Source organism: Mustela putorius, unplaced genomic scaffold (assembly GCF_011764305.1).
Source record: "Mustela putorius furo isolate JIRA1106 unplaced genomic scaffold, ASM1176430v1.1 tig00004053_pilon_pilon_pilon, whole genome shotgun sequence".
In the NCBI taxonomy this organism is placed as follows: Eukaryota; Metazoa; Chordata; class Mammalia; order Carnivora; family Mustelidae; genus Mustela; species Mustela putorius.
This window is the reverse complement of record NW_025422186.1, coordinates 2,382,926-2,404,516: the sequence shown is the minus strand read 5'-3', so window position 1 is coordinate 2,404,516 and position 21,591 is coordinate 2,382,926. Positions and strand designations below refer to the sequence as shown.

Below are 21,591 nucleotides of genomic sequence, written 5' to 3'. Positions count from 1 at the left end.
TTCCCTTGCCCCCGCCACCATGAAATATACAAAGAATTTTAAATGCTATCAGAAGATGATTATGATAAAATGTTAGGTTAAAAAGATAAAACTATGTATTTAGCATGAACTAAATTGCATACACATAAAAGAGATACATGTACAAAAGAGAGTTAAAATATAATATGCCAATAGCATTCAATACATTGTTTCTGTACTGGAATATCTTACTATCATAGGTAATTTTATACTTTTATATACGATTCATATTTACTATAATGACCATTAAATAATAATACATTTTTATATTTTAATGCTGGGGTTCATAAATACAACTGCCTAACTAACTTGTTTCAGTGACATTAAAGCATTCGCAATAGTTCTGTGGTTCAATGATCTTGTCTAGCAAATGCTTTACATGAATTCTTTAACTTGCTGGTTACCAAACTTTTTCTTAAATGACCAGAGCAAATATTTTAGGCTTTGAAAGCCATCTAGTCTCTGCCACTTCTATTCAATTTTGTTGTCCTACCACAAAAGTACCCTTAGACAATATTTTTCCCTTAGACAATATTTAAATGAATAAATGTAGCTGTGTTCCAACAAAACCTTAATTTATCGAAAAACAGTGGCAGGCAAGATTTGGGCCAAGGGCCAGAGTTGGCCAACAACACTTTAACTTCATAGTAACTAACACAAAAACAAAGTTCTTTAACTTCCACTGTTCAATCTCTTCCTAGTAACACTCTTGATATTAATATTAACCACATATTATAGATGACAAGACTAAGGCTCAGAAAAAGGAAGTATCTGTCCAATATCACACAACTCACACAGTGAGTTGTTAAATTCAATTCCCAAGAGGTTATGTCAAATGTCCTGTTGTCGGAAAAGCTGGACCTATATAAATGCTACTTTTAAACATTCTAGAGTTTATTCCTTGGAGGACTGTTACTCTAAATCATTTTGGAATTTTTTTCAAAAAAAAATCACCTTTACTTTATCCTTCACAAAAATATCTATTTTCATGTATTAGATTCTTTAAAGAAAAAGTCCCCTGCAGACTGACTGAGTCAAAGACCTCAGTGGAGGCTTAAGGGATATCTTTTTATTGCTTTTGTGTGAGAGGGGAATGGGACTGGAAAACAGTGTTTCTCTATCCTTCTTAAGCAGCCTCCCATGAGATTGGCACTAGACCACAAAGGATGAAGATGTCCAAGTTTCCTGTATCCAGAAACCTAGGAGACTCATGGTTTCAGAACTGCCTCAAGAGGCACAAGGCCACATGCAGCTGAAGACTTACCAATGTTAATCTCATCATCAGTCAGAGTGTCTCCAATAAAATCAAACTGAAAGGACTGAAGTGTCTGAGAAAATTTCTGAACAGCTGAAGAATAATCTGCAAAGTAAGAGAAACAGAAGAAATTGTCAAGACTGTCCTTTAACTGATTTACTCATATCTGTTAGGGCTGATAGGACAAAAGCAAAGAGAAGTGCTCCCAGTAGTTAGCAACTTGCATTTAATAAAGTTAAACAATGAATTTTGGAACACTGAAAAAATAAAATAAAATTTAAAAAATAAATAATTAAAGTTTAACAAAATATTAAAACTTCAGTAGAAGATTCGAGGAACTAAACCCATTAAAGAGGAAGGAGGGCAGTTTAGTGAAGTCCTTCTTTTAAATTATGAGATATGTTTTAATCTCAATTCCTGTCCTCTCTGACTCCTTCTATCCAAAGCCCATAAGAATTAAAACTACTTAGTTTTACTCCTTAAAGAGTCTCCTTAAGCATTAATTGAGCACCAATTATGGGCAATGGACTAAATGTTTTCTTACCTCTCACCAAACAAATACCCACAAACATTCTACAAAGGAAAAAGCTGAATTTTGGAGTTGTGGTACTCAAGGGCCCTAAGCTAGCCAGCAGTGTCAAAAGTAGAAGCCAGACAGTCTTTCTGTTTCTCTAGGGCCTTTTCCATGGCAACACAGGCACAACCTGGATATTTTACACATTAACCATATGGCAGCCTGGGTTAGGTTACGATCAGGCAGGACAACAAATTTAACTTGTTCACAGAGTATTCAGCAAGGGACCTTACCTGAAGTAAGGAAGCAATTAATGAAAAACTTCAGGGTCGTAAGGCCAGACAAATGCTTATATTTTGGGGGAATAATTTTAAATTTTATTAAATGAAAGTCTAATGAAGGTACAAAACTAAATAATATTTAGCTAGCCTTTTGACATATCTCTAGTGAAATTTTAAAAATATTTCCTTCACAAAGAGGTCCAGCCACTCTCCAGCCTTGCTACTCTCAGTGGTTCTCAGAGCAGAATCATTATCACCTGGAAGCTTTATGGAAATACACATTCCCAGATCAAACCCCAGACTTACTGAATCACAAAATGCAGTTTCATATAATCCCTAGGGGATTCATATGTCCTTTAATGTTCAAGGAGCACTGCTCTCATTAATTAAAGTAATCCATTAGACCATCTTCTAGGAAAGCTCAAAATTTTGGTTATTTTTGGTTCCTTTTTTTCTATTTCTTCTTTAACTCCATAGTTTCATCATCCTCCACCTTTACATCTATGAGATACATAGGTCTATGAGAGTTTTTGCTCTCAGACCAACAGAAAGGGAGACAATACAGACAATATCTATTCCTTTCAATAAAAAGCTAACATGGTTAAGCACAAACACAATAAAACATGTTCAGACCTTTGGTTGGAACAGATTAACCTGCCTAGAATTTTATTGCCATCTTGTTTACATCCCATTTCCAGAAAAGCTTATTTTCAGTATTTAGAGCCTTGAGCCTTTGAACACATCATTGGCAAGAAGGAGGTAGAGAGAGGAGGACGTGAAGCAGAAGTAGCAGAGAGAGAAGCAGGAGAAAGAGGAGAAGGAGGAGAGGAGTGCCTGGGTGGCTCAGTCAGTTAGCACGGCGCCTGGTACACCGGTGTTCAATACATGGTAGCTTTCGTTTTACTAATACTTAATACATTAACTGGAGACAAATAAAGGATCAGTGACTTTTTAAAAAAAAAGTGTCTGACTCATGATTTCATCTCAGGTCATGATCTCATGGGTAGTGGGATTGAGCCCTGTTTCAGGTTCCAAGCTCAGCATGGAGTCTGCTTGAGAATTTCTCTCTCCCTCTCCCTCTGCCCCTCCCCCCACTTGCTCTCTCTCTCTCTCTCTCTCTCTCTCAAATAAATAAATAAATATTTTTTAAAAAGAAGAGAAAGAAGAAGAAGAAATGTTTTACAAAGAATAGGGACTGCAGACTAGGTTACCATGCCTTCACAAATTTCCACACTTTGCAGTAACATTTTCTACTTCAAATCTGGTCCACACCAATGTATTTTTCATATTTCATCAGCAAAGAGAATGCAAAACTGGCTCCATGGCTGGAAAATAATAACTTTTCTCTGGTCTCCTTGGCCAGCAGCAGAAAAGGACAAGCCTGGAACTCCCCCATGTGCTTTCTGTGTCACTCAAGGAAATTAAATAAGAATATTATTTATATTGCCCTTTCACAAATACCTGGATTCTTTCAGTTTTTTTCTTGATAAAACAAGGTATAGTCAATAACCACTCCTCTTTTAGAATTATCTGAACATCTCAGAAACCACAAATATTATGATTTTTTTACAGTTATATTATTTTGTAAGTGAAGCCATGGGATAAGAAAGGAGCTGCATTAATTTCCATTTTCATTATTTGCACCAACTTCTATTCTCCAGACCTTTGGTCTGATTGAAAACACTACTTTACATTTGCACAGAGCTTGAAAAAGTTTATGAAGGACTTACCAAAAGCACTCTCATTTATTCCTCTTGAATACACAAAGGTAGGTATTACCATATTTACCTTATAAACAAACAAAAAACGAGACAATGCAGAGACAAATCACATTCACAAATATGAACAAGCATAAATTGGGAGCTCTTCATTAAAAGAAAGTCTCATATATTCAGCCTCTGTACTAAGAAAAGTGTCAGGAATGAGCCATGTATTTCAGATAAATGAGTTGGGTAACTATTGGACTCCAAAGAATCAATAGATAACATAGAAATGCTTGTTATGTATGAGGCATTTATTTCCTTATTAAAATAAAATTTACTACATCATTCTAGACCATGTAAAATCATTATTTTATCTTCCCTAATACTTCTGCATCCCTGTCCACCAAGCTTCTATCTCATAATTGTTCAAGATATCTTTGAGGATTCTCTCTACACCACCTTCTTATTCATGGGATTTCTATGTTTTTCCCTCACTCCTTCTAGAATGTAGCTGGATAGTTTATTTTAGGCAACTGAAGTTTTCTGGGAATACGGTAGAATAAACAGGATTAATTAGGCAGGTAATTAATGCTGTACAGAAACCAATTTACTTATCACTCTTCTGTTCTATGGAATCATAATGGAATATACTCTTATATCTAGATTACTTTGGTCTGCACAATATCTTAGAAATTCATCTATCTGTAATTCATTATTTTTGTTGCTGAGTAGGTTCCATTGGATAAATATACCATTATTCATTCATTCACCTATTTATGGACATTGTGCTGTTTCTAGTTTTTCACTATTGTGAAGAATGTTACTTTAAAAATTCATGTATAAATCTTTCTAGGACATACATTTTTACTTATCTTGGGTAAATACATAAGGGTCCAATAAATGGGTTTTAAGATTAGTTGTAAGTGTATCTTACAACATATAAGAAAATGTCAAACTGTTTTCCAAAGTCAATGTACTATTTTGTACTCTTATAACAATATATGAGAATTTCAATTGATCCACATATCTTCCAACATCTGGTAACTTACCTTAAAATCTTTTTAGTAAAGTATTGCAGACATACAATGTTATATTAGTTTTATGTTTACAACATAGTGACTCAATAACTCTATACATTATGCTATGCTCACAAGTATAGCTACCATCTGTCACCATATAATGCTATTAAAACGCCACTCACTATATTCCCTATGTTGTACCTTTCATCCCAGTGATTTATTCATTCCATAGCTACAAGCCTGCACCTCCCACTCTCTTTCACTCATTTTGCCCATTCCCCCACTCACCTCTAGTCTGGCAACCACCAGTTCCTTCTCTGTGTTTGTGGGTCTGTTTCTGCTCCTTTTTTCCCCACTATGAGTGAAATCATATGATATTTGTCTTTCTCTGACCTATTTCACTTAGCATAATCCTCTCTAGCTCCATCCATGTTGTAATAAATGGCAATATTTCATTCCTTTTTATGGCTGAGTAATATTTCATTGTATGCATATACCACATCTCCTTTATCCATTCGTCCATTGATGGACACTTGAGTTCCTTCCATATCTTGCCTATTGTGAATAAAGCTACACTAAAAATCTGATAACTGACTTTTTAATTTTAACCATTTCAATGGCTGTGTGGTGGTATCTCACTATAGTTTTAGTTTGCATTTTCTTGATGACTAATGGTGCTAAGTAGTTTATCATTTACTTGTTGGGTATTTATCTTTTTTCATGAAGGGTCTGTTAAAATTCTTGCCAGTTTTATAACTGGATTTTTGTCTTCTTATTGCTGAGCTACTGAGGTATAAGACTTCTTTATAAATCCTGGATACAACTTTTTTCTGTAATATATATTATAAAAAACAGATTATATAATATATATGACAGATTATATAATATATATGATATTCTCTAATAAACTAAAGGTTTAAGAATCTAAGGATCCTCTGTTCAAGATAAAAGACTAAATCTTGATTATACCAGTGTACTTTGCTGTGCATTAAGTATAGTCAATCAGATCACTCTTTCCCCAGCTCTGCTGTAGCACTGAAAATCAACAGTATCACAACAATGATAGCTGTGAAAACCAACAGGCTAGCAGCCACCAGAGAGGGCAGAATGGGGCTGGAGTTTCACAAGGCTGCACTCTTACAGAACTATCACTATTTGTCCATTTTAACAGGTCCTGAAGGCTCCATTCTTAAGGCTTGTCTCTGTCTTAACCTAAAGCTCATTCTGTATAAACAGTGCTTGGGGGGGGGCATTTGTCAAAAATAATCATCTCAAGTTTTTAAAATTGTAGTAGCCCAAAGGAAATGTAAAAGTTGGAGTTATCAAGAGGTTGACCAAAATATTTGCTTGCATATATAAATTGTGATTTATAAGAAATATATATTTGATCAATTCAGATGCCTAGAATATATTTCTCATATATATTTTGTCTTCATCCACCATTCCCAGCTCACAGCTCCCAAAACCCTTGAAATTTCCTAAGTGATGACAGCCATGAAATTGCCTTTTGTTAGGTTAATGGCATGACTTTTAGACCACACCTAAAAATGGGGACTGGTTGTCAGGACAACTAACCATGTGATTAGAGCATTAGAACTCTCATTCTCACTCTCATTCTCACTCCCCTGACCTCTGGAGGGAGAGAGGCTGGAGGTTGAATCAACCACCAATGAATGATCAATCATGCCTATGTAACAAAACCTCCATAAAAACCCAAAAGAAACTTCCAGATTAGTAAACATGTAGAGAAGTGGGGAGAATGGTATGCTCAGACAGGGCATGGAAGCTCCACACCCTTCTCCCATAATATGCCTTATATATACCTTCTATATGGCTGTTCTTATGTTATATTCCTTTATAATAAAACTGTATTCTAGTAAGTAAAATATTTCTTTGAGTTCTGTGAGTCTTTCTAGAAAATTAATCAAACCTAATAAGGGCATTGTTGGAACCTCTAGTTTACAGCCAGTTGATCAAAAGAACTGGACTTGTGACAGACATCTGAAAGCATTAGTGCAGTGTTGTACAACTGAAAACTTAACCTGTAGAATCTGGTTTCCAGGGAGATAGTGTCATCTACCTGGTATTGATATGATATATGATAGTAGGACATGATATATCATGATATATCATATCATGATATGATATGATATGATATATGATAGTAGGACATCTACCTGGTATTCAGAGAATTGCTTGTTAGTGTGGGGAATCCACTCCCAAAAATACATTGGAATTGGGTCCAGGAACCCAAAATGCTTCATAAAGATTTAGAGAATGACAATTTGGAGAATAACATGTGCACATGACCTATGCAAAGCAACAACCTATCCCTAAAAAATCTAGAAAGACATGTGCATGTGAAGGTATGTGTGCACACCCCAGGCTGTGTCTATGTCCATGAAAGGTTTGAGATGGACCCAGTCGCTCACTTCTATCTGAACTGAAGGCCCTGAACAAGCAGGGAGAGAATGGTAGGCAGAGTTGCAAACTGACATAACATACACCAACACAGCCCTTCACCAAAGGCTAGGAAACTTGCTGCCTCAAGGTATCTCATGGAATCCTTATCCAATCAGTAGGTGATCACTAAGCTAAACTACCAAAGACTTCAGCAGTTAAACACAATAAAAATATAGAATTTAATACAGAATTTGTTCAAGAAGGAAAACAAGGAAACAACAACACATAAACCATGGGGAAAGAGAGAGGTTCTCATTTCAAGAATTGTCACATTACATAATATTAAATGCATACTTTTCAATAAGAAATTAGGAGATACACAGAAACAGGAAACTTTGACTAACTAAAAAAAAAAAAAATGTAATCAACAGAAACTGTCCATGAGGAAGCCCATGTTTACTAGACAAAGATTTTAAATGAGCTATTCTAAATATATTCAAAGAATCAAAGAGCACCATATCTAAAAAAACTAAAGGAGAAAATGAGAAAAATGTCTCAACAAATACAGAATATCAATAGTGAATTGAAGAATACTTTTAAAGAATCCACTAAAAATTCTGTAGTTAAAAAAACACAATAACAGACATGGAAAATTTACTACATAACCTTAAGATTAGAATTGGGCAGACAGAAGAATCAGTGAAGCTAAATAGAGGTCAACTGAGACTACCAAATCTACAGAACAGAAAGAAAAAAGAAGGCAGAAAAATCAACAGACTCTCAGAGACCTACAAGGCACCATAAACATAACAACACACACAATGGGAACCTAGAATAGGAAAGGGAGACGAAGAAAGAATATTTGCCACATTTGATAAAAATTAAAAATCATCTTCATTCCCAAAAAGCTCAATAAACACCTAAAGAAAGATAAACTCAGACATACATACCTAAAACTATCACAGTCAACTGCTGAAAGATAGAGACAAAATCTTTTAAAAAGGCAAAAGAAAAAACTCTTCATCAACAAGGAATCCTCAGAAAATTACCAGCTGAATTTTTCATCAGGAATCATGAAGGATCAGACGGTAAAGTAGCATACTCAAAATACCAGGGTAGAGGGAACTATCAAGATAATGAGTAAGGGACAGGCGAGGCTAGGAAGTGGAAGACAGGTAGGGAGCTACATGACTAGTATCAAAGAAATCCCAGATGTGAAGAAATGTTATAGATGAGATTAACCAGAGAGAAGGGAAGGTAACAAATCCACCACTTTTGTTCTAAATATAGACAGGATAGTCTCATGATATTTACAAATCTATCATGTTTGTTTTTACATGTTATTGACAAGATATGGTCAGATTTCTATAAAAGACAAACCATAAAAGCCCTCAGTGGCAACCCATTCAGGACCTCTCTCACACTACAGAGCTCACACTACAGAGCTCCTTTTCTTTACTTTCTATTCTCAACTTTACTTAATAAATTTTCACCTCACTTCACCCTTTTGTGTCCAGGAAGATTCATTCCTCGACTCTGTGAGACAAAAACCCTGCAACAATAATATTGTACATCTAGCAAAATTAAATTTCAAAAGTGAAGATATTCCCAGATAAACAAAAACTGAATTAGTTGCTAGTATATCTACCCTACACTAAATACTAAAGAGAGTCTACCAGGCTAAAATCAAAGATAAATAAACCAGTATTTGGGACTATGCAGTCAGAACAGAAAGACCCTAGGTTGGTCTAGACTGATGAATAAAATACAATAACTATCAAATCATCTTAAATACCCAAGAAATCAACCTCAACACTAACAGAACAAACTTCACAACTAAAGGGAGAGAAAAGACCACACTGAAGAAGGTAGGAAGTGGGGAGACATGGTTTGAGGGAGAAATGGATCATGTGTGCTGCAGATGAGAGGGAGCCATGGTCACAGAGAAGGGGGAGAGAGAAGCACACAAGGGAACACACAAGGAGAATGTTTTCCCAAAGCCATTGATTGGGGAATGTGTGGGGGGTGTTGAGTTTCCTGAGTTCTTGTAACCAGTAGGGCTTAAAGTTTGGAGTTTTGGATGTCGGCAGGGTTGGCTGGTATGAGACTGGAGGGAACTACACCGCTGCTGGAGTGAGGGCAGGCAAAAAAAGGGGGGGGGGAGGCAGACAGCCTGGAAAAAGCAATCTGAAAAATATCTGGGACACACAGAGGGGAGATTATTCATTCTACTGTGAGTGATTCCCTGAGAGACCTTGCTCACAGAGATGTTTCTGTGGGGACAAAAGAGCAGACTGGTCCCATTCCATTCCCTCTCCCTTAGCATAAACACAGAGCCATCTGCAGGAAGCAGCACAGGGCCTACACAGGTTGCCTGACTTGATTACAACAATTTTCACCTCTGTGCTCTGGCGGGACTACCCTGCTCAGTCAAGATTGTCTCAGTCCCAGCATGGCAGGACCCTCCCCCCCAAAGTCCAGCATAATCCCCTACCCATAACAGTTCCTTAAAGCATGCAGTATTAAAAGTCAACAGTCTTGACAGAATTAGAGCCCAAAGGTCAGTGGGCTGCTCCTGGTGAGAAGTAGTCAAAAAAAACCTTGAGGCAGACAACAGGGAAACAAAAATCTCAAAAATCTCTGGGGCACAAAGGGGAAGATTATTCACTCTTCTCAGAGTGCTTCTCTAAGAGGCAGCCTTCAGTGAGACACCTCTCCAGGAACAAAGAAGCTGGCTAGAGCCATTTCCCTTCCCCCTCCAGCATAAATGCAGAGATACCTGCAGGAAGGAGCTCAGGGCTGACACAGGTTGCCTAACTTGTTTATACCAACTCTTGGATCTCTGCACTTTGGTGGGACTGCCCTTCTCCATCAAGCTTGACCCAGTCCCAGAGTGCAGGCCATTCTCCCAGACCAGAAGAAAACCCTACTAACACCATGTCTCCTGACTAGAGTTCCAAATGCTTTAGTTCTAGATAAAATAGGATCCACTCTTTTTGCATGAGCGCACTGCAGCATACATAGTTAAAATTGCCATACTCTGGCCAAGGACTAAATACTGCCCACTGCAGGCAAGGAGAGGTTTACTAATGACTGGCATAAAATATAGAGCAGACAAAACATAACAACAGAGCAGAGAAGCACACACTCTGAAGTGCCAAGCCCAGGACACTACATGACCACTTCTTCATAAAGCCATTACTCTCAAGAACAGGAAACAGAACAGGCTTTTCTAACACACAGGAGAAGACAATGACTTAGACAAAATGATAAGATAGAGGAATTTATTGCAAATGAAAGAATAAGATGTGGTCTTGGGCAGAGTTCTAAACAAAGCATATATAAGTAACATAATTGATAGAGAATTTAAAGCAACATTCATGAGGATACTCACTGGACTTGAAAAAAGAATGGAAGGCAACTAGGAGAATTTTACCAAAGATATAAAAGTTAAAGAGGAATCATTCAGAAATGAACAATGCAATAACTGAGACTGGAAAGAAGCTTAATGCAATGAACAAAAGACTGAAAGGAGATTTATGAAACACAAGAATAGACTTAGTGATCCCATCAACTGTAATAACATTCATTTTACAGGAGTCACAGAAGAGGAAAAGAGAGAAAGATAGGCAGAATATTTATTTGAGGAAATAATAGGTAAAAAGTTCCTTAATTTAGGAAGGAAAGAGACATCCAGATCTAGAAGACAGTGAGAACACCCATTACAATTAACAAAATCAGGTCAAAACCAAGATATGTTACAATTAAATATAGTAATAAAGGAAAAAAAAAAACTCTTAAAAGCAGCAAGACAAAGGAAGTCCCTAACTTACAAGACAAGATGCATAAGGATAACTGCTGCCCTAGCAGCAGAAACTTGGCAAGCCAGAAGATAGTGGCATAATAAATTCAATGTACAGAATGAAAAACAAAATCTGTAGCCAAGAATACCTATCCAGCAAGGCTATCATTCAGAAAGAAGAGTTAAAGAATTTCCCAAACAAAACCTAAAGAACTTCATGGTCACTAAACCAGCCCTGCAAGAAATATTAACGGGGATTCCCTGAGTGGAAATGAGAGGCCAAAACTGACAAAGACAAGAAAGGATCACAGAAATCTCCATAAACAATGACAAAACAAGTAAAAAAAAATCACTAAATCCATATCAATAATTACCCTGAATGTAAATAGACAAAAGTTTCACAAAAAGATATAAGGTGGGATGCCTGGGTGGCCCAGTTGGTTAAGCGGCTGCCTTTGGCTCAGGCCATGATCCCAGCATCCTGGGATTGAGGCCCACATGGGCCTGCTGAGCAAGGAGCCTGCTTCTCCCCCTGCCACTCTGTCTGCCTGTGGGCACTCGCTATCTCTCTCTCTGACAAATAAATAAATAAAATATGTTTAAAAAAGATAAAAGGTGTCAGAATGGGAAAAAAAAAACCCTATATGTGGCTTACTCATTTAAGGCCTAAAGATGCCTGGGAGATTAAAAGAAAGGGGATGAAGAAACATTCATCATACAAATAGACATCAAAAGAAAGCTATTGGGATTGGGAGGGAGACAAACCATAAGTGACTCTTAATCTCACAAAACAAACTGAGGGTTGCTAGGGGGAGGGGGGTTCGTAGAAGGGGGGTGGGGTTATGGACATTGGGGAGGGTATGTGCTTTGGTGAGTGCTGTGAAGTGTGTAAACCTGGCGATTCACAGACCTGTACCCCTGGGGATAAAAATATATTATATGTTTATAAAAAATAAAAAAATTTAAAATAAAAATTTTTTAAAAAAAGAAAGCTATTGTATCAATACATATATTGGACAAATTCGACATTACAACAAAGACTGTAACAAGAGATAAAGAAGGGCAATACAGGGGCACCTGACGGCTCAGTGGGTTAAAGCCTCTGCCTTTGGCTCAGGTCATGATCCCAGGGTCCTCAGATCCAGCCCCACATTGGTCTCTCTCCTCAGCAGGGAGCCTGCTTCCTCCTCTCTCTCTGCCTGCCTCCTCCTACTTGTGATCTCTGTCTGTCAAGTAAATAAATAATAAATAAAATCTTAAAAAAAAAAGAAGGGCACTACATAATCATAAAAGGGAAAGTCCAACAAGACTATCTAACAATTGTAAATGTTTATACACCCAACATGGGAGGACCCAAATATATAAAATAATTAATAACAAACATAAAGGAATGCAATCATAATAATACAATAACAGTAGGGGACATTAACACCCCACTTACATCAATGGACAGATGATTGGAGAATCCATTGATTTTTTTTTTTTTTTTTTTTTTTTTTTTTGATTTATGCTGGGGGCTTTGAGCTACATGGTATCTGTTCCAACCTCTAGAGGAACTGGAGTCTAAAGGCATTAGTGTGACCTCTGGGAAGGGCTCCAGAAGAAAGGTCAGAACTTGCGCAGTGTGTGATTAAGTCCCAGTAAAAACTCTGGACATCAAAGTCTTAGGCGAGCTTCCCTAATTGGCAATATTCTGGGTATATTGTTACACACCATGGCTGGGAGGACATAAAGCCATCCATGACTCTACAGGGAGAGGATGATTGGAAGCTCCATTTGGATCCCTTTTGGATGCTGCCCTATGCATGCCTTTCCTTGGCTGGCTTTAATTTGTATCCGTTTGGTGTTATAAACACTGTAATTAGAAGCATAGCACTTTCCTGAATTCTGTGTTGCTCTAGAAATTAGCCAGTGTGAAGATGGTCAGGGGCCCCCCAAATTTGTAGATAGCAGGCCTGAAGTGAGCTTGACTCTGGGGACTTCTGAACTTAGTCTGGAGTAGAAACGAGGGCAGTTTTGTGGGGAATGTTCCCTCAGACTTTGCAGTTTGCTAAATTCATCTAGGATGCTAGTGGCAGATGATAACAGAATGTGAGGTAAGAAGATTTGGGTATTACTCATAATGGGGAACGCTATGAAACTGGTGAGTTTAAGGGTTTATATTTTGAAAAAGATGCATTTAAAGCAGTCTCTCCTAGATGAGAGGTAAGAGACCAACATCCTGGCAGGAAAATCCACTGCCGATCCGAGTGAGAGTCCAAATACAGTGAATTTAGGCAAATTACTTCAAGCCCTAACAAATGGAGCTAAATACCAGTTAAAAGTGATGATTTATGCAGAAATGTTTTAAAACTACCATACATAAATATGAAAGAACAAAATTTTTATGGGAAAAATATGAGCATAATTATTACAAACTGAGTTATACTGGAGAAGTTAAGACTTTTTTTTATATTTCCTCCCTTAGGTTAGAAAGCGTCAGAGAACAAAAGGAAACAACTTTAAATGATGAACTGGACCACATGGATTTAACAAATAATATTCAGAACATTCCAACCTAAAGCAGCAGAATACACATTCTTTTCAAGTGCCCATGGGCCATTCTCCAGAACAGATCACATATTAGTTCACAAAACAATACACAATATATATGAAAAGACTGACTCATACCATGTATTGTTTTCTGACCACAAATCTATGAAACTTAAAGTCACCCACAAACCCAATGCGGCGCTTGATCCCAGGACCCTGAGATCACAACCAGAGTTGAAATCAGATGCTTAAGTGACTGAGCCACCCAGGTGCCCTTTGCATTTTTATTTATAAGGGATATTGATTTCTAGTATTCTATTGTTGTGATGTCTTTGTCTAGTTCTGGTATCAGGATAATACTGGACTCAAAAAATGAGTCAAGAAGTGTTGTCATGTAATTTATTTTGTGAAAATTTTAGGAAGGTTTAGTATTGATTCTTTTCTATGTGTTTTTGTAATGTTTACCAGTGAAGCCTTATTGCCCAGAGATTTTTTGTTTGGATAATTTTTTAGATTATTTATTCATTCTCATTTCTTGTCATATGTCTGTAAACATTTTCTATTTCTTTTTGAGTTAGTTTAAGTAATTTGTGTGTATCTAGGAATTTCCATTTCATCTACATTGTCTAACTTATTGGTGTCTAATTGTTCATAATATTCCTCTATAATGCTTTTTTATATGTCTCATCTTTCATTCCTGATTTTAGTAATTTGAATCTTTTCCCTTTTTCTTCTTGGTCCTTTTAACTAAAAGCTTTTTAAATTTGATGATTTGGTTTCATTGCTTTTATTAATTTTTCTATTATCTTATTTTCTAATCCCTTTTATTATTTCATTCCTTCTGCTTGCCTTGTGTTAATAATTCCTTCTTTTTCTAGTTTCTCCTGATATAAAAGTATGTTGTTGATTTCAGATATCTCACATATTTCTGATATTTCTCCTTTTGTAACTTGAAACCATGTATCTTCCTGTATAAATTGTGTTAATTTTATTGCAGAAGTTTTGTATGTTGTATTTTTGTTTCCATTTATCTCATAGTATTTTCTAATTTATCTTGTGGTTTCTTCTTTGATCCCTTGGTTATTTAGAAGTGTGTTAAATTTCCACATATCTGTGAATTTCCAAATTCTTTCCTGTTGATTTTTTAAAATTATTTTTTGTTTATTTTTTGTTTGTCTGGTTTTTTACTTATTTGAGATAGAGATTGTGAGAGAGAATGAGATCTTGCACAGGGAGGAAGGGAAGAGGGGGAAGGACTCCATCTCAGGACCCTGGAATCATGATCTGAGTTGAAGGCAGATGCTTAACTGACTGAACCACAAGCACCCCTCCTGTTGATTTCTAATTTTATTCCACTGTGGTGAGAGACCATATTTTGTAGGATTTTAATTCTGTTAAATTTTTGGAGGCCTAGCATATGTTTTCTTGAGGACATTCTTGTGCATTTGAGAAAAAGGTGTATTTTTCTCTTGTTGGGTGGAGTATTTTATAGATGTATGTTATGTCTATTGGTTTACAATGCTGTTAATGTCTATTATTTCCTTGTTTTTTCCTACTTTTTCTATCCATCATTGAAAATGAGATATCAAAATCTCCATCTGTTACTGTTGATTTCTCTATTTCTTTCCTTTCTATCAGGTTTCTGCTTCATGTACTCATATCTCTGTTGATAGATGAATGTCTGTTTATAATTGTGATTTCTTTCTGTTGGATTAACAATTTTATCATTAGTATATGTTCTTTGTCTCTAGTCCCAATTTTTGTCTTAAGGTATATTTTGTCTTTTATTATTATAAACATTCCTTCTCCCTTTGGTTACTGATTGCATAGCATATCATTCTCCATCCTGTAACTTTCAAAGTACCCATGTCTATGATAGAAGAAAGTGTTTTATAGACAGCTAAGGGTCACTTTTTAAATCCATTCTACCACTCCCTGGCTTTGATTATTTTTTTGTTTTTGTTTTACTATATTCATGTTTATTTTAATACAGACAAGGTAGGATTTACATATGACTTTAATGTTCTGTATGCCTCACATAGCTTTTGTTCCTCTGTTCTACCATTATTTCTCTCCTTTGCATAAAGTAGCTTATCCAGTATACTCTTTAATTAGTTCAATTTACTATATATTTTCAGATATTTTCTTAATGGTTGTCCTGGGAATTACAATTAATACTTCAGTGACACAATGTAGGGTAGATTAATACCAATTCCAATTGCATAAAAATCTTTTCTCCAATATAGCTGCTACCTACCCTTTCTTTTGTACCATATTTTCATACAAATTGTACTTCATATGTTTTAATTTGATAAATATAACTTTGTATGTATTGCTATACAGTTTCCTTCTTAACATATATAAGAAGAAAAGAGTTACAAATAAAATGCATTTATTTTGTCTTCTATATGTATTTGTGTATAGTTGTAAATGGGACTGATCCCTTCATTTCTCTTTCTGCTGCTTTCTTATTGGTGTTTAGAAATGCAACAGATTTATTTTAAGATTTTATTTTTTTACTTTGAAAGAGAGAGAGAGCATGAGCAGGGTTGGAGGGGCAGAAGCAGACTCCCTGCTGAGCAGGGAGCTCAATGCAGGGCTCGACTGCAGGACCCAGAAATAATGACCTGAGCCGAAGGTTGACATTTAACTGACTGAACTACCGAGGCACCCTAAAAGGCAACAGATTTTTGTACACTGATTTTGTATCCTGAGAGTTTATTGAATTCATGTGTCAGTTCTAGCAGTTTCTTGGTGGAGTCTTTCAGGTTTTTCACATAGAGTATTATGTCATGCACAAATAGTTAAAGTTTTACCTCTTCCTAGCTGATTTGGATGCCTTTTATTTCTTTTTGTTGTCTGATTGCTGTGGTTAGGACTTCCAGTGCTATGCTGAGTAACACTGGTGAGAGTGAATATCCCTGTCTTTTTCCTGACAATAGAGAAAAAGCTCTCAGTTGTTCCCAACTAGAGATATTAGCTGTGAGTTTTCATGTATGGCCTTTATTATGTTGTGGTATATTCCCTCCAACCTTACTTTTTTGAGGGCTTTTATCATGAATGGATGTTGTACTTTGTGTAGTGCTTTTTCCGCATGTACTGAAAGGATCATATGGTCCTTTACCTTTCTTTTATTAATGCGGTGTATCAGAGTGATTGATTTTTAGCAAATATTGAACCACACTTGCAACCCAGGAAAAAATCCCACTTGCTCAGGGTCAATGATTCTTTTAATATATTGTTGGAGTCTGTCTGCTAGTATTTATTGAGAATTTTTGCATCCCCATTCACCATGGATATTGGCTTAGAGTTCTCTTTTTAGTGGACTCTTTCTCTGGTGTTAATATATGGATAATACTGACCTCACAGAATGAACCTGGACGTTTTCTTTCCTTTTTATTTTTTGGAATAGCTTTTTAGGTATAGATATTACTTTTTCCTTAAGCATTTGGTAGAATTCACTGGTGAAGCCATCTTGTCCTAGACATTTGTTTTTAGGATTTTTTTTTATTACTGATTCAATTTTTTGCTGGTTATCAGTCTTTTCAAGTTTTCTATTTGTTCCTCCTTCGTTTTGTTAGTTAATATATTTGTAAGAATTTATCCATCTCTTCCAGTTTGTCCAATTTTTTGCCATATAGTTTTCCTGTGGTGTTAGTTGTTATTTATCCTCTCTCCTTTCTGCTTTTATTTATTGGGTTCTTTTTTCCTTTTTTAAGTCTGATAGACATTTATAAATTTTATTAGTTTTTTTCAAAGAACCAGCTCCTGGTTTCATTGATCTTTTCCACTGGGATTTTCTTAGTTTTTATATCATTTATTTCTGCTTCAATCTGTATTCTTTCTTTCCTTCTGCTGGCTTTAGACTTCATTTGTTGTTGTTGTTGTTTTTCACACCTCCTCTAAATGTAAGGTTAGCTTCTTTATTTGAAATATTTGCCTCTTGAGGTATGCATGTATTGCTATCCCTTCCCATCTGAGGGCTATTTTTGTTGCATTCCAAAGATTTTGGACCACTGTGCTTTCATTTTCATTTTTTCTGTATTTTTTATTTCTTCTTTAATTTCCTGGTTGAGCAATTCCTTGTTTAGTAGCATGTTGGTTTTATGATCCTAAGTATGGGGCTTTATGATCCTTCCAAACCTTTTCTGGTGGTTGACTTCTAGTTTCATAGAATTGTGGTCAGAAAATATGCCTGGTATGATCTTAATCACTTTATACTTGAGGCCTGATTTGTGACCCAGTATATGATCTATTTTGAAGAATGTACCATGTGCACTTGAAAAGTATATTCGCTGCATTAAGATGGAATGTTCTAAATTTATGTTAAGTCCATCTGGTCCAGTATGTCATTGAAAGCCATTTTACTTTGATGATTTTCTGCTTAAATAATCTGCCCATTGATGTAAGTGGAGGGTTAAAGTCCCCAACTATTTTTGTATCATGATCAATTATTTCTTTTATGTTTGTTATTGTTTTATATATTTGGGTGCTCCCATGTTGGGTATATGAGTATTTACAATTATAATATCTCCTTGTTGAATTGTCCCTTTTATTAAGATATAGTATCCTTTTTTCATCTATTATTTCAGTCTTTGGTTTAAAATCTAGTTTGTCCAAAATAATTATTGCTACTCTGGTTTTCCTTTGATGTCCACATGCATGATAAATTATTTTTCATCCACTCACTTTCAATATCCAGGTGTCTTTGGGTCTCAGATGAGTGTCTTGTAGGCAGAATGTAGATGTACTTTTTTTTATTCTGTTCTGAAACCCTGTCTTTTGATTGGTACATTTAGTCCATTTACATTCAGAGTAATTTTTTTTTTTTAATTTGACAGAGAGAGAGAGAGATATCACAAGTAGGCAAAGTGGCAGGCAGAGGGGAAGAGGGAAGCAGGCTCCCTGCTGAGCAGAGAGACTGATGTGGGGCTCGATTCCAGGACCCTGGGACCATGACCTGAGCCACAGGCAGAGGCTTAGCCCACTGAGCCACCCAGGTGCCCCCAGAGTAATTATTGATAGATATGTTTTTGGTGCCATTTTATTACTTGTTTTGTCATTATTTCTGGGGATTTTCTCTGATCCTTTCTTATCTTTGTAACTTTTGGTCTTTCCATTCAAAGAGTCCTCTTTAATATTTCTTGCAGGGATACTTTACTGATCACGAACTCCTTTAGTCTTTGTTTGTCTGGGAAACTCTTTATCTCTCCTTCTATTTTGAATGATAGCCTTGCTGGATAGAATATTCTTGGCTGCATATTTTTCCATTCAGCAAGTTGCATATGTCATGCCACTCCCTTCTAGCTTGCCAAGCTTCTGTGGAGAGAGGTGCAGCTAGCCTTATTTGTCTTTCCTTATAAGTCAGGGACTTCTTTTGTCTTGCTGCTTTTAGGGTTTTCTTCATCACTGTATTTTGCTAATTTAATTGCAGTATGTCTTGGAATTGGCCTGCTTTTGATGGTTTTGTTGGGAGTTCTCTGTGACTCCTAGATCTAGATATCTGTTCCCTTCCCCATATTAGGGAAGTTTTCAGCCATTAGTTACTCAAATAAATTTTCTACCAACTTTCCTCTCTCTCTCTTCTGGGACTCCTATAATACAAATGTTACTATGTTTGATGTAGTCACTGATTTCCCTAAGTCTATTCTCATATTCTGTAACTCTCTTTTTTTAAGTTTCATTATTTTCTATTATTTTGTCTTCTATATCACTTATTTGTCCTTATGCTTCTGCTATTCTTGTTTTCATTACATCCAGTCTGATTTGAATCAGAATTACTGCATTTTTCATTTCATTTAACTTTTTTATCTCTGCAAGGGCCTTCCTGAAGTCTTCTATTCTTTTCTCAAGCCCAGTGAATATCTTTAATATTTTTGCTTTAAATTCTCCCTCATTCACATTGATTGTATCTGTTTTGATTAGATCTCTGGTCATGATTTTATCTTGTTTCATTGGGATGAATTCCCCTCTCTTGACATTTTGTCTAAATCTCTGACATCTTCTTTGTGTTAGAAAAGCCTGTTTTGTTTCCTGCTCCTGAGATTAATGGCTTTATGAAGAAGAGGTCATATGCTGTCCAGGGCCTGTACCTTCAGGAACTGTCTCTGGCATGTGCTGCATGAACTCTGTGTTGGCTGCTCTGTACTTCAGGCCAGTTATCCACCGAGGCTCTCCTTGTCTGCAGTAGGCAGTGTTTGGTCTGTGGCCAGAATGTTATGAGTTTAACTAGGTGTACTGTGGTCTGCTTATTAAATGAGACTTGATGCTACTTCCTCTAGAACTGAAGCCTTGCAGAACTCTCTAGTTGGGAGATGTTGTGTGAGCAGAAGTACTTGCTGGACTTCTGGGAGAGAGGCCCACCATGTTGGGCCTGAGGCAATCTTGTCCAAAAAGGGCACTACAGCAGAGCACAGAGGCCCTGGTGTAAGTGGGTCAGATAGCCAGTGTGGGTGCTGTGCTGTTTACCACATTTGGGTGGCTCTTTGTTTATGGTGAGGGGTGGGGGTGAGGAGAATGGCACTAACCAGTTCCTTTGTCCCGAGAGAGCCCTATCTGTCAATATTGCCACTCAGGGTAGCACTCCAAGAGGAGCTAGTAATCTCCCCTCTGTGTGTCCCAGGCTTTTTTCACATCACTGATTCCACACTGTCTGCCTCTGTGTTGTTTTCTTTCCTTCTCTCCAGGAGCAGCACAGTTCCCTCTGGGCTCTATCTCAGCCAAGCCTGCTGAATTTTAAAACTCTAGGTTTTAGGGAATTGGTGTGGGCAGGGGCCTGTCCTCATCTTCTGGGGGAGAGTTTTGCCATGCTGGGACCGAGGGAAGCTTTACAGAGAAGTGCAGTCATGCCAGAGTGCAGGGCCACGGGACTTGGAACAAGCAGGTTAGGCAGCTAATACAGAAGCCAAGCTGCCCTTTGCAGGTGGCTCTCCATATATGCTGAGGGTTAGGGGAGGAAAATGTTGCCTGCCTGGCTCCTTTATCACTGGTGATATGTCCTGTGAATGCTTCCACTCAGGCAAGTGCACCAAGAAGGGTGAATAATCTCACCACTGTGAGCCTGAGGCATTCCTCAAATCACTGTTTCCTTTCAATCTACCCCTGGCTTGTTTGTCTGCCTTCTCGCCCTAAGTAGTGCACTGCCTTAAGGTTCTATCTCAGCCAAGCCCACTGACCTTTAAAACTCTACTCTTCGAAGCCCCCTGATAGCAAAAACTCAGAAAAATCAGCCCCTCTCATTTTCCTAGACAATGGCTCGTATACATTCCCCTGTGTGCTCCTCTCTCTCTTGCCTTTCTCTACAACCAGGTCTCCCTCCCTTCTTCAGTACCTGCAATACCTTTCTCCCCCAAAACATATCTCTGCACTTCCTACCTTCTTCCATGTGGTCTCTTCTCTCCTTCTAGTTGTGGAGTTTGTTCTGTCAGTCTTCAACTTGGCTTCTTGGGTTTTCAGAAATATTTGATAGTTATCTAGTTCTGTTCAAGGGACAAGAGGAGCCTAGGGTCCTAGTACTATGCAGCCCCCTCAGTTGCTTCTCTCCCTAAGGGTACTACTCATACCACAATAAACTGAGCATCAAAAGGGTCTGTGCAGAAAACTAGAAAGGCCAATACAAGAACCATCACCCTTTCTGTCCTGTACAAACATAGTGATAGCTCCTCAAGGCCAAAATGTATCACTCTTGAATAGGCTCATATTTTGTTGCCTTTTTTTTAGATATGCAGGCAGGCAGCAATTTTTATTTAAAGGAACTTTTCCTATTTTTTATAACTACTTGCAAGTAGTAACTATCTGGGAATTCTGATGATGGCTTCCCAAACACTGCACTTCTATTGCCTAGAAATTGTCCCACTTTTAAAAACCTTTATGCTTCCTAGTCAACTTAGAGTTACACTCTTCAGCAATAATTTGGGGATCCTCTTGCTCCTGCCTGTTCTGTTATTAACAGTCTAGCAGAGCAATGTCAGGATAATTTACAGATGCAAATAAATTTCATACTATAAGGTCCATAAAGTGTATGGTATGTTTTGACTATATAATATGGAAAGAGTTTATATGCAT

At 37.0% G+C, this 21,591-nt stretch overlaps 1 protein-coding gene across 4 annotated transcripts in view; it reads right to left on the bottom strand.

Annotated features, from left to right (window-relative positions):
- LOC106004687 (oligophrenin-1-like) overlaps positions 1 to 21,591 on the bottom strand; it is a 213,052-nt gene that overhangs the window by 42,131 nt on the left and 149,330 nt on the right. For all 4 annotated transcript variants that reach the window (XM_045072756.1, XM_045072755.1, XM_045072752.1 and 1 more), the window contains exon 3: positions 1,283 to 1,378. In XM_045072756.1, the coding sequence (XP_044928691.1) occupies positions 1,283 to 1,378 (96 nt within the window). The remainder of the gene's footprint in view (positions 1 to 1,282; positions 1,379 to 21,591) is intronic.